Genomic DNA, 14429 nt, shown 5'->3' with positions numbered 1-14429 from the left:
CTTTGCAATCCACCTGCACCACTGCAATGCTTTTCTACCTTAAAGGCTCGATATAAATGCAAGTTTGTGATATTGATCGATTGAACCCAGCTTGTAGTTAGGATTCTGAACAAACTAGCTTACAAATGTCTCCCTGCCCAGATAGCCCCTTGTTTTTGGACCCACTACAATGGGTGATAGCCAATGCTCGAGTCCTAGAACTTCTTGACCTGCCATCTAATCAATGAAGGTTAGATCATTCCTCGAAGGTAGCCAAGGAATGTCTCAATCTGTTCTCTACTAAGCCAGTGGTTGAACAGTATTGTTTTGGGAGGATAATAGTTTGCATGTACTAAGCTGTTGAATTAGGACACCAGGGATACTCCTTACTCTGGTCAGCCTTTTGGATATGAAGATTCTTAATTTTCCCACGTGAGAAATTACTAGCGGTTTATGTCGGGGCGAATTGTCAGATCTTTGTCGCCAGAGGACAGACCTGGGTTGAAGAGGCTGAAAATCTTTTCCCGTCGGCTTCCAAGCAGCATACGTCACCTTTGATGTCAAGGTCATGTCTCTGGAAGATTTCTTTGACTATAAAACATATTGGGGCTGAAATTCCGGCCTCACCGGTTGCGGACGAAGTGCGCACGAACCCAGCAAGGCCGCGCAAAAGCCCGTTTTCGGGGTGCGATGCGCATGCGCCGAAAACCAGCTTTTACGATCTGTCAAGGTTTCTCTCTCCAGTTCCTCCGCATCTCCGGGAGAAGGACATTCGCGCGGGAGAGATTGGGCTATTTACCTAACTCATGCCCAGCGAATGTCCTTCAAACTCTTAAGACTGGTAAAAGCAGACGCATAGCTTACTTTTACCAGCGTAAGAGTTTTAAAACATAAAAATGTTTTTAAATTTTATTTTTAAATGTTTAAAAACACTGTCCATTCAGTTACTTTTAAACCGTATTAAAACACGCTTTTTTCCAAAAATATTTTTTTCGCTAAAATATTAACTTTAATCTCAATTAATTTATATATGTGAGGTGTTTTATTTATTTATTATGTTGTGTTTGGGTGTTTTAGGGTGTTTTCTCATTGATAGTAATGGGAGAAATGGAGGTCCCATTATGATCAATGAGAATACTGCATCGTGATTGGTTGTCCAGGCCCATGTGACTCCAGCTTGGACTTGCGTACCTTGAAGACAGGTCCCTATGTGCTGCGCAGCAAATGAAGGCCTGCGACCGGGAATCTACATTTCTCCGAGACCAACTGGTAGATACGTAGATTTTTTTTTTCCGGGTCGGAAGCTTTCGTAAGAAGAAATCGTCCGACCGGAATTTTAACCCCATTACCATGACTTGTGGTTCACGAAGGTCTGCAGCCATTTAGACCAAGCTGCATGTTCTATCCCATCAAGGGATCTGGCTTCCATTGGGTAAAAAAAAACACATTTTGTTTGACCCTTCCCAGTTTGGAAGGTTTTGTCCATTCACCTTTTTACACGCAACGGCAGCCGAGGTTTATGAGGGTGTGGCTGTGACTCTGTTTCTCCCTCCCGATTCCTTGCATTATGATGAAGATCAAATTGACGTAAGAAAAAGGTTTTAAATAAAAACAGAAAATGCTGGAAATCTCAGCGGGTCAGGTAGCATCTGTGGAGATAAACCGTGTTAACGACGACCCTTAGTCAGAACTGGACTATTGACCCGAAACGTTAACTCTGTTTCTCTCTCCACGGGTGCTGCCTGACCCGCTGAGATTTCCAGCACTTTGTTTTTATTTCAGATTTCCAACATCTGCAGTATTTTGCTTTTGTATAAGCAAAGGTTTTTTTCCAGGACTGCCTCAAATTTCTAGTTTATGGATCTTCCTGGTCTTCTCAGCCAAATTGAGAGGGAAGGCCCGTGATGCCAGGTCACAGCCGTGGAGTGGAGTGAAGATCACAGATTGGATATGGAGCGGTTGAAGAGCAATGTTCTTTCTAATTTCTTTATCCTGCGTGGATCCTTTAAATTTGCTACGCGGCCCCGCATGTGCGGTATCACTGGTGAGCGGCCTGCGCTGGACCTCGTGATTGGTGCGTGGCTGCACACCTTACTGGGAACATTGTTGAAGAGGTCGTAGGGGAGTGGCTGTAGGTCCCGGGGGGGTTTCTGCGTGTTGTGGGGGTGGGAGCTTAAAATATCCCCCCCCCCCCCCCCCCCCCCCAAGCATAGAATTCGGGCTATTTACATTTTAAATATGTGTTTGTACATATGTGAAAAACCAGATCTGACTCCAGCTTGGACTTGCGTACCTTGAAGACAGGTCCCTATGTGCTGCGCAGCAAATGAAGGCCTGCGACCGGGAATCTGCATTCGGGTCGGAAGCTTTCGTAAGAAGAAATCGTCCGACCGGAATTTTAACCCCATTACCATGACTTGTGGTTCACGAAGGTTTGCAGCCATTTAGACCAAGCTGCTTGTTCTATCCAATAGAATTTCTCTTCTCCAAAGCAGTGTTGTTTGTACATTGATACACACTGCCTTGAAAGCAGCTGCCTGTAAAAGCTTGCCAGCTGTCAGTGTGCAACAGAGGGATGTAAACACAGCTATAAAGTGAGAGCGCAGAGTGAAAGAAATGCTATTGCACTGCACTACTCTCTAGCCACGAGCGATTAATCAAGTTGCAGATTAGTTGATCTGTTGAGCCACTGAGTTTCTATGGCATTTGATTTGTGCATTGTGGCAGGTAAACACAGTTTGCTTGATTACAATGTTTGCATCAAGCTTGAAACATAATCTACTGAGAAAACAGTGACCTGAAATCAGATAACTAACCAATACATTCCTGGTATATAGCAACCAGGTGAAGTAGTGACAGATGGCTATCTGCGTAGAGGATCAACAGCCCTGCATTTATTATTAATATGCATTTATTGTATTACACCTCGTGGTGTTATTACGTGGCTCAGCCGGTTTATAGTGAGTGGCCGAGCTGTGCAAAGCAAAGGGGTACCAGATTTGATCCCTGTCTTCGCTGAGCTATGTGATCCCACTCACTGAGGTGGGTGCAAGGCAGGCTAGAGTTCTCCTCGACGCCTCTGGGGTAGGAAGGGGCAAATTGACCAGGGGTTTCCTGCACCATCGCACTATTCACTGATGCGAGCCAAAAGCGGGTGATCCAACACTCGGCGCAGAATAAGAACATAAGAATTAGGAACAGGAGCAGGCCATCTAGCCCCTTGAGCCTGCTCCGCCATTCAATAAGATCATGGCTGATCTGGTCGTGGACTCAGCTCCACTTACCCGCCCGCTCCCCATAACCCTTAATTCCCTTATTGGTTAAAAATCTATCCATCTTTGACTTGAAAACATTCAATGAGCTAGCCTCAACTGCTTCCTTGGGCAGAGAATTCCACAGATTCACAACCCTCTAGGAGAAGAAATTCTTTCTCAACTCGGTTTTAAATTGGCTCCTCCGTATTTTGAGGCTGTGCCCCCTAGTTCTAGTCTCCCCCACCAATGGAAACAACCTCTCTGCCTCTATCTTGTCTATCCCTTTCATGATTTTAAATGTTTCTATAAGATCACCCCTCATCCTTCTGAACTCTAACGAGTAAAGACCCAGTCTACTCAATCTATCATCATAAGGTAACCCCCTCATTTCTGGAATCAGCCTAGTGAATCGTCTCTGTACCCCTTCCAAAGCCAGTATATCCTTCCTTAAGTAAGGTGACCAAAACTGCACGCAGTACTCCAGGTGCGGCCTCACCAATACCCTATACAGTTGCAGCAGGACCTCCCTGCTTTTGTACTCCATCCCTCTCGCAATGAAGGCCAACATTCCATTCGCCTTCCTGATTACCTGCTGCACCTGCAAACTAACCTTTTGGGATTCATGCACAAGGACCCCCAGGTCCCTCTGCATCTCAGCATGTTGTAATTTCTCCCCATTCAAATAATATTCCCTTTTACTGTTTTTTTTTTCCCAAGGTGGATGACCTCACACTTTCCGACATTGTATTCCATCTGCCAAACCTTAGCCCATTCGCTTAACCTATCCAAATCTCCTTGCAGCCTCTGTGTCCTCTACACAACCCGCTTTCCCACTAATCTTAGTGTCATCTGCAAATTTTGTTGCACTACACTCTGTCCCCTCTTCTAGGTCATCTATGCATATTGTAAACAGTTGTGGTCCCAGCACTGATCCCTATGGCACACCACTAACCACTAATTTCCAACCGGAAAAGGACCCATTTATCCCGACTCTCTGCTTTCTGTTAGCCAGCCAATTCTCTATCCATGCTAATACATTTCCTCTGACTCCACGTACCTCTATCTTCTGCATTAACCTTTTTAATGTATCACCTTATCGAATGCCTTTTGGAAATCTAAATACACCACATCCATCGGTACACCTCTATCCACCATGCTTGTTATATCCTCAAAGAATTCCAGTAAGTTAGTTAAACATGATTTCCCCTTCATGAATCCATGCTGCGTCTGATTGATTGCACTATTCCTATCTAGATGTCCCGCTATTTCTTCCTTAATGATAGTTTCAAGCATTTTCCCCACTACAGATGTTAAACTAACCGGCCTATAGTTACCTGCCTTTTGCCTGCCCCCTTTTTTAAACAGAGGCGTTACATTAGCTGCTTTCCAATCCACTGGTACCTCCCCAGAGTCCAGAGAATTTTGGTAGATTATAACGAATGCATCTGCTATAACTTCCGCCATCTCTTTTAATACCCTGGGATGCATTTCATCAGGACCAGGGGACTTGTCTACCTTCAGTCCCATTAGCCTGTCCAGCACTACCCATCTCGTGATAGTGATTATCTCAAGGTCCTCCCTTCCCACATTCCTGTGGCCTGCAAATTTTGGCATGGTTTTTGTATCTTCCACTGTGAAGACGGAAGCAAAATAATTGTTTAAGGTCTCAGCCATTTCCACATTTCCCATTATTAAATCCCCCTTTTCATCTTCTAAGGGACCAACATTTACTTTCGTCACTCTTTTCCGTTTTATATATCTGTAAAAGCTTTTACTATCTGTTTTTATGTTTTGCGCAAGTTTACCTTTGTAATCTATCTTCCCTTTCTTTATTGCTTTTTTAGTCGTTCTTTGCTGTTGCTTAAAATATTCCCAATCCTCTAGTTTCCCACTAACCTTGGCCACCTTATACACATTGGTCTTTGATTTGATACTTTCCTTTATTTCCTTGGTTATCCACGGCTGGTTATCCCTTCTCTTGCCACCCTTCTTTTTCACTGGAATATATTTTTGTTGCGCACTATGAAAGAGCTCCTTAAAAGTCCTCCACTGTTCCTCAATTGTGCCATCGTTTATTCCTTCTTTCCAGTCTACTTTAGTCAACTCTGCCCTCATCGCACTGTAGTCCCCTTTGTTTAAGCATAGTATGCTCGTTTCTGACACACCTTCCTCATCCTCAATCTGTATTACAAATTCAACCATATTATGATCACTCATTCCGAGAGGATCTTTTACTAGGAGATCGTTTATTTTTCCTGTCTCATTGCACAGGACCAGATCTAAGATGGCTTGCTCCCTTGTAGGTTCTGTTACACACTGTTCTAAGAAACAATCCCGTATGCATTCTATGAATTCCTCCTCCAGGCTACCCCGTGCGATTTGATTTGACCAATCGATATGTAGGTTAAAATCCCCCATGACTACTGCCGTTCCTTTTTCACATGCCTCCATTATTCCCTTGATTATTACCCGCCCCACTGTGAAGTTATTATTTGGAGGCCTATAAACTACGCCGACCAGTGAATTTTTCCCTTTACTATCTCTAATCTCCACCCACAATGATTCAACATTTTGTTCATTGGAGCCAATATCATCACTCACAACTGCCCTGATATCATCTTTTATTAACAGAGCTACCCCACCTCCTTTCCCTTCTTGCCTATCTTTCTGAATCGTCAGATACCCCTGTATGTTTAATTCCCAGTCTTGGCCACCCTGCAATCATGTTTCTGTAATGGCCACCAAATCATACCCATTTGTAATGATTTGTGCGGTCAACTCATTTACTTTATTTCTAATGCTGCGTGCATTTAGGTTGAGTGTTTTCATTCTCGTTTTTAAACCATGATTTTTAGTTTTGACCCCTCCTGCAGCCCTTTTATATTCAGTGGCACTTTTTGATTCTTGCCTTTGGTTTCTCTGCCCTCCACTTTTACTCATCTCTTTTCTGTCTTGTTTTTGTCTCCTTTTTGTTTCCCTCTGTCTCCCTGTATTGGTTCCCATCCCCCTGCCATATTAGTTTAACTCCTCCCCAACAGCACTAGCAAACACTCCCCCTAGGACATTAGTTCCGGTCCTGCCTAAGTGCAGACCGTCCAGTTTGTACTGGTCCCACCTCCCCCAGAACCTGTTCCAATGCCCCACGAATTTGAATCCCTCCCTGTTGCACCACTGCTCAAGCCACGTATTCAACTGTGCTATCCTGCGATTCCTACTCTGACTAGCACGTGGCACTGGTAGCAATCCCGAGATTACTACTTTTGAGGTCCTACTTTTTAATTTAGCTTCTAGCTCCTTAAATTCGTCCCGTAGGACCTCATCCCTTTTTTTTAACCTATGTCGTTGGTACCAATGTGCACCACGACAACTGGCTGTTCTCCCTCCCTTTTTAGAATGTCCTGCACTCGCTTGGAGACATCCTTGACCCTTGCACCAGGGAGGCAACATACCATCCTGGAGTCTCGTTTGCGGCCGCAGAAATGGCTATCTATTCTCTTTATGATTGAATCCCCTATCACGATCGCTCTCCCACTTTTTTTCCTGCCCTCTTGTGCAGCAGAGCCAGCCACGGTGCCATGGGCTTGGCTGCTGCTGCTCTCCCCTGATGAGTCATTTCCCTCAACAGCACTGTTTTGCAGGGGGATGACCAGATGGGACCCTTGCACTACCTTCTTTGCACTACTCTTCCTGCTGGTCTTCCATTCCCTAGTTGGCTGTGGATCCTTCTCATGCGGTAATACCAACTCACTACACGTGCCACTTATGTCATTCTCAGCATCGTGGATGCTCCAGAGTGAATCCATTCTCAGCTCCAATTCCGCAACATGGTCCATCAGGAGATGGAGGCAGATACACTTCTCTCACACGTAGTTGTCAGGGACACCGGAAGTGTCTGAGTTCCCACATGGTACAGGAGGAGCATATCACGTGACCAACTCTCCTGCCATGCCTTAACCCTTAGATATCCTTAAATTGGTAACAACAATGTTACAGTTTACTTATTGATATAAAAAGAAAAGCTACTCACCAATCACTTACCCCATTGGCTGTGACATCACCTTTTGATTCCTTTCTACTTCTTTTTTGCCTTCTCTCCCTGCTGTAGCTGCACAAGCTCACATTTATAGGCCGCTCCGACACCACGCTGCTCCCGCCTCTCGCCAACTGCCGCTGCCTGTGGAACACCCGCTGGGCCTTTATAGGCCGCTCCGACACCACGCTGCTCCCGCCTCTCGCCAACTGCCGCTGCCTGTGGAACACCCGCTGGGCCTTTATAGGCCGCTCCGACGCTGCTCCCGCCTCTCGCCAACTGCCGCTGCCTGTGGAACACCCGCTGGGCCTTTATAGGCCGCTCCGACGCTGCTCCCGCCTCTCACCAACTGCCGCTGCCTGTGGAACACCCGCTGGGCCTTTTATAGGCCGCTCCGACGCTGCTCCCGCCTCTCGCCAACTGCCGCTGCCTGTGGAACACCCGCTGGGCCTTTTATAGGCCGCTCCGACACTGCTCCCGCCTCTCGCCAACTGCCGCTGATGTTGTAATAAGGATGCACCCGAGGCGCGGGAACAAATTACCGGGTGACAGAGTGGCGGCTGCTGGTACCGGGGGCTGTCTCTCTCTCTCTCTCTCTCTCTCTCTCTCTCTCTCTCTCTCTCTCTCTCTCTCTCTCCTTCACAGGCCCAAGGCGCACCGGCGGCATCGGAAATCCGCCGAATAACTTACTGCTTCCCCACCAACCTCGAGAGAACACGACGGCACCAAAGCGCTTCCCGATCCCAAATGTGATAGTTCCTGAAATCGAGAAGCCTGCTGGCACTTCCCTTCAAGATTGGCATATGGATAATGCCCACATGAGTGTGTTAACGCTTAGTGTCAATGTCGGGGAACATGCTTTGGAATGGGTTTGGTGCAGTGTGGAAATGAATATGCACGTGGATTTGGCTAACAGTAAATCATTTAGACTACACATCTGCCCTGCTTTACACAGACGCATTACTGCATTGGACTATCCTGACTATCTTCACACACAATAACATCTTATTCTTGCTTTTCAGAAAGTCCGCTATGTGTTCTCCTGAAAATGAACTGGAGGAACGGCTGCAGATAGGTACTATTTGTAAATCTTTCCAAGCTTCTGTAAATCTGAAGTTGCCTTTTGGAATACTGTTTTAAATAATGTAAAGGCTTAAAAAATAAGTGTCCTGCAACTCTCCGCTCCAAAGTGATGAGCTGAAGACTCGCACAATAAGTTCCTGATATTGTTCAGAGCAAGACACTAAAGACAAGGAGAGCTGTGACCCTTTGCTAAAAGGAAGGAGGGGGATACTGTGTCAGTTAACCTGGGCTTTTCTTATGCACCTACCTTGGTTACACTGGCACAGGCTTTGGTGCAAGTCACGTGCCTGTCTTGTGCTGTTTGGGAATTGTGCATGAAATAAAGTGGAGGGAACATTGATTAATTGTAACAAAAGCAAAATACTGTAGATACTGGAGATCTAAAATTAGAATAGAAAATGCTGGTAATGCTCGGCAGGTCAGGTAGCCAGGTGTCGGTGGGGATGTTGCACTTTATCAGGGAGGCTTTGAGGGTGTCTTTGTAACGTTTCCGTAACGTTAACGAGCAAGTGACGTTAACCATTTGTTATTGGACGTGTTTATTTGTACTGAAAAAAAAATGTCTGCCATGCTCCACCCTTTGATTATGATTGGTCCACTTAGAGGATAAGCCACACCCTGAAGTTTCACAGGAATGTGTAACTGCAACCGCCCATCCCAAGGTCTCACTGATTTGCAAATTGTAACTCGACAGATTCCAGACAGCAAGGGCCAGCCGAAGTGCCTTACCCCAGTCCAAATACATACCTCCCCCAGCCGAAGTGCCTTACCCCAGCGCAAGTGCAGCCTCCCCCATCCCGTCCCCCCACCATGGATGGGTCAGGCATTGTATACAGATTGTTAACAGGTATGAAGTGAATAGTGACAGTGTCGTGACTTCTGCATAGCATCCACTGCAACGATGTCCCTTGTAGAGGGTTGGAAGAACGTGATCCGTCTTCCCCCTGCCCCCCCCACCACCCCACCCTGTTGTATATCTGTAAAGCATGCACTCCCATGTTCTGCCACCAGGAAGCTCATCCCCTGAAGTCCCAAGGGATCCTAGCATCCCTTGGGAGCACTGTATATAAGCCGGCCCCTAAGGCCTGTTCCTCATTCTGGAGTGTCTTATTAAAGACTGAGGTCACTGTTACTTTAACCTCCCTGTGTGCAGTCTCATCTGTGTTAGGAACACAATAACTGATGACGAGAATACGAATCCAATGCAAAGATGCAGCAAAGTGTGGGCATCCTGGAGAAGTTCTGAGAGGGTGAGGACTGAGAAGCCTATGTCGAACGGCTAGACCAGTACTTTGTAGCCAACAAGCTGGACAGAGAAGGAAGTGCTGCAAAATGAACAATGGTCCTCCTCAGTCTGCGGGGCACCGACCGACAGCCTCATGAAGAATCTTCTGGCTCCGGTGAAACCCACAGATAAGTCGTATGAGAAGCTGTGTACACTGGTTCGGGAGCATCTTAATCCGAGGGAGAACGTGCTGATGGCGAGGTATCGGTTCTACACGTGCCAGCGATCTGAAGGTCAGGAAGTGGCGAGCTACGTCGCCGAGCTAAGGCGACTTGCAGGACAATGTGAGTTTGATGGCTACCTGGAGCAAATGCTCAAGAGTCTTTTTTGTACTGGGCATTGGTCACGAGACCATCCTACGAAAATTTTTGACTGTAGAGACACCGACCCTCAGTAAGGGCATTGCGATAGTACAGGTGTTTATGTCCACCAGTGATAACACCAAACAAATCTCTCAGCACACAAGTTCTAGCAATGTTCATAAATTAACTGGAACTGTGTTTGGGAGCAGAAATGTACAGGGCAGAACCCACGAGTCTGCAACTGCCAGCAGGCCTCAGGTGACCCAGATGACTGAGTCCCCAACAAAGGATGAATGCAAGGCACTTCATACCTTGTTGGCATTGTGGGGGCTTGCATTCAGCCTATTCATGTCACTTCAAAGGGTATATTTGCAAGAACTGTGGAACAATGGGGCACCTCCAACGAGCTGCAAGCTTGGCAAAACCTGCTAACCACCACGTGGCAGAGGAAGATCGGTCCATGGTGGATCAAAGCAATTTTGAGCCTGAGAGAGGAGGCAGATGCTGAAGTACATGGGGTGCACACATTTTCGACGAAATGCCCATCTATAATGCTAAACGTAAAATTGAATGCCTTACCCATAGCCATGGAACTGGACACTGGCGCTAGCCAATCCACCATGAGTAAAAAGATGTTTGCGAGACTGTGGTGCAACAAGGCACTCAGACCAGCCCTGAGCCCCATCCACATGAAACTGAGAATGTACACCAAAGAGCTCATCACTGTCCTGGGCAGCGCCATGGTCAAGGTCACCTACAAGGGCACGGTGCATGAACTGCCACTCTGGATGGCCCCACACTGCTTGGAAGGAGCTGGCTGGGCAAAATCCACTGGAATGACATCCGAGTGCTATCACATGTTGATGAGGCCTCATGTACCCAGGTTCTTAACAAATTTCCTTCCCTTTTTGAGCCAGGCATTGGAAACTTTTCTGGGGCGAAGGTACGGATCCACTTGGTCCCAGAGGCACGACCCATTCACCACAAGGCGCGAGCGGTACCTCACATGATGAGGGAGAGAGTGGAAATTGAGCTGGATAGGCTGCAATGCGAGTGCATCATCTCCCCAGTGGAATTCAGCGAGTGGGCCAACCCGATTGTTCCAGTACTCAAAATTGATGGCACGGTCAGGATTTGCGGCGATTATAAAGTAACTATTAATCGTTTCTCGCTACAGGACCAATACCCGCTACCTAAAGCAGACGACCTATTTGCGACGCTGGCAGTAGGCAAGACATTCACCAAGCTCGACCTGACTTCGGCCTACATGACGCAGGAGCTGGAGGAGTCTTCGAAGGGCCTCACCTGCATCAACACGCACAAGGGACTGTTCATCTCCAACAGATTACCGTTTGGAATTCGGTCGGCTGCAGCGATCTTCCAGAGAAACCTGGAGAGCCTACTCAAGTCGGTATCACACACGGTGGTTTTTCAGGACGACATATTGGTCACGGTCGGGACACCGCCGAGCACCTACAAAACCTGAGGGAGATTCTCCAGCGACTGGATCGCGTAGGGCTGTGACTGAAGAGGTCGAAATGCGTCTTCATGGCAACAGAAGTGGAGTTTTTGGGGAGAAAGATCGCGGCGGACGGCATTCGGCCCACAGATGCCAAGACAGAGGCTATCAGGAACGCGCCCAGGCCACAATGTCACGGAGCTGCGGTCGTTCCTGGGACTCCAACTATTTTGGTAACTTCCTACCGGGGTTAAGCACCCTTTTAGAGCCCCGACATGGGTTATTGCGCAAAAGTGAGAACTGGGTATGGGGGAAAAAAAACAAGTAATTGCTTTTGAGAAAGCCAGAAACATTTTATTCTCCAACAAGCTGTTTGTATTGTATAACTCGTGTAAAAGACTTGTGCTAGCATGTGATGCGTCGTCGTACTGAGTCGGGTGTGTATTACAACAAGCTAACGTTGCGGGGAAGTTGCAACCTGTTGCCTATGCCTCCAGGAGCTTGTCTGAGGCCGAGAGGGCCTACAGCATGATTGAGAAAGAGGCATTAGCGTGTGTGTTCAGGGTAAAGAAAATGCATCAGTACCTGTTTGGCCTCAAATTTGAGCTGGAAGCCGATCACAAGCCCCTCACATGCCTGTTCACTGAAAACAAGTAGATAAATACGAATGCCTCAGCCCGCATACCATCCACCACAGGCCAGGCACCGAGAACTGTGTGGATGCTCTCAGTCGGCTACCATTGCCCACCACGGGGGTGGAAATGGCTCAGCCTGCAAACTTGTTGATGGTGGCGCAGCCCGCAGACTTGTTGATGGTCATGGAAGCGTTTGAAAATGATAAATCACCTGTCACGGCCCGCCAGATTAGGACTTGGACCAGCCAAGACCCTCTGCTGTCCCTAGTAAAAAAAAACTGTGTACTGCATGGGAGCTGGGCCAGCATCCCGTTGAAATGCAAGAGCTAATCAAGCCATTTCAGCGGCGAAAGGACGAGCTGTCCATTCAGGCATACTGCCTGTTGTGGGGTAACCGCGTAGTGCTACCCAAAAAGGGCAGGGAGACTTTCATTTCGGATCTCCATAGCACACACCCGGGTATAGTAATGATGAAAGCGATAGCCAGATCCCACGTGTGGTGGCCCGGTATCGACTCTGACTTAGTCCTGTGTACGGCAATGCAGCGTATGTGTTCAGTTGAGCAACGCGACCAGAGAGGCACCACTAAGTTTGTGGTCCTGGCCCTCCAGACCATGGTCGAGGATTCATGTCGACTATGCGGGCCTGTTTCTCGGTAAAATGTTCCTGGTGGTGGTGGATGCTTTTTCAAAATGGATTGAATGTGAAATAATGTCGGGAAGCACCACCACCGCCACCATTGAAAGCCTGAGGGACATGTTTGCCACCCACGGCCTGCCTGACATACTGGTCAGTGACAACGGGCCATGTTTCACCAGTGCCGAATTTAAAGAATTCATGACCCGCAATGGGATCAAACATGTCACCTCGGCCCCGTTTAAACCAGCCTCCAATGGGCAGGCAGAGTGGGCAGTACAAACCATCAAACAGAGCCTTAAACGAGTCACAGAAGGCTCACTCCAAACCCGCCTGTCCCGAGTACTGGTCAGCTGCCGCACGAGACCCCACTCTCTCACGGGTGCCCCCGGCTGAGCTACTCATGAAAAGGACACTTAAAACCAGACTCTCGCTGGTTCACCCCAACCTGCATGATAAGGCGGCAGCAACAAAATGTAAACGATGGTCGTGCCACTGTGTCACGGGGAAATTGATCTGAATGACCCTGTGTATGTGCTAAACTATGGACATGGTCCCAAGTGGATCGCGGGCACGGTGATAACTAAAGAAGGGAATAGGATGTTTGTAGTCAAACTAGACAGTGGACAAATTTGCAGAAAGCACCTGGACCAAACAAGGCTGCGGTTCACAACTGCCCTGAACAACCCACAGCAGACACCACCTTTTTCAAGCCCACAACACATACCCAAAGGATCAAAGACACCACGCCGGACCAGGAAATCGAACCCATCACATCCAACAGCCCAGCAAGGCTAGGCTCACCGAGCAGCCCTACCAGGCCAACAACACGTCAGCCTAGCGAGGCCACAGCCAATACACCAGAACAGACATTTGTACCGAGGTGGTCCACCAGGGAAAGAAAGGCTCCCGACCATCTCAAAGTAAATAGTTTTCACTTTGACTTTGGCGGTAATGTTGTGCATCTGTAAAGCATGCACTCCCATGTTCTGCCACCAGGGAGTGCATCCCCTGAAGTCCCAAGGGATCCCAGCATCCCTTGGGAGCATTGTATATAAGCCGGCCCCGAAGGCCTGTTCCTCAATCTTCCCCCTTCTCCCCCCCCCCCCCCCCACCCAGTCTCTCTCTCGCTCGCTCGCTCTCTCTCTTACCCAGCCGCCCATCTCTCTCTCTCTCTCTCTCTCTCTCTCTCTCTCTCTCTCTCTCTCTCTCTCATTTCCCCCCCCTCACCCCCAGCCTCGCTCTCGTTCTTTCTCTGCCCCAGCCTCTCCCTCTTTCCCCCAGCCTCTTTCTCCCTCGCTCCCCCAGCCTCTTTCTCTCTCCCCCCAGCCTCTCTTTCCTCCCCTCCCCCCCGCCAGCCCCTCACTTTATCTCTGCCCCTCCCAGCCTCCCTCTCTGTCTCCCTCCCTCCCTCCCCCTCCCTCTCCTCCTCTCTCTCCTCTCCTCTCCTCTCTCTCCTCTCTCCTCTCTCACTCTCTCACTCTCTCACTCTCCCCTCACCCCTCACCCAGCCTCTCTCTCTCTCTCTCTCTCTCTCTCTCTCTCTACCCCTCCCTCCCTCCCTCTCCCTACCCCACCTCAGCCCCTCTTTCTACCCCCACCCCACCTGCCCCTCTCTCTCTTTCCCCCCCCCACCCCCTCTCTCTCCCCCACCCCCAGCCTCCCTCTCTCTTCCCCCCCCCACCCCCTCTCTCTCTTCCCCCACCCCCAGCCTCCCTCTCTCTTTGCCTCCCTCTCTCTTCCCAGCCCCTCTCTCTCTTCTCTCC

The 14429-nt window shown here is 48.5% G+C and overlaps 1 protein-coding gene across 1 annotated transcript in view; it reads left to right on the top strand.

Moving 5' to 3' along the window:
- mindy4 (MINDY lysine 48 deubiquitinase 4) overlaps positions 1-14429 on the top strand; it is a 278164-nt gene that overhangs the window by 99826 nt on the left and 163909 nt on the right. The window contains exon 6 of the mRNA XM_070881748.1: positions 8286-8338. Within this exon, the coding sequence (XP_070737849.1) occupies positions 8286-8338 (53 nt within the window). The remainder of the gene's footprint in view (positions 1-8285; positions 8339-14429) is intronic.

Source organism: Pristiophorus japonicus, chromosome 5 (genome assembly GCF_044704955.1).
Source record: "Pristiophorus japonicus isolate sPriJap1 chromosome 5, sPriJap1.hap1, whole genome shotgun sequence".
Classification (NCBI taxonomy): Eukaryota; Metazoa; Chordata; class Chondrichthyes; family Pristiophoridae; genus Pristiophorus; species Pristiophorus japonicus.
The sequence above is the reverse complement of the archived record's forward strand: the minus strand, read 5'-3'. Positions and strand labels throughout refer to the sequence as shown.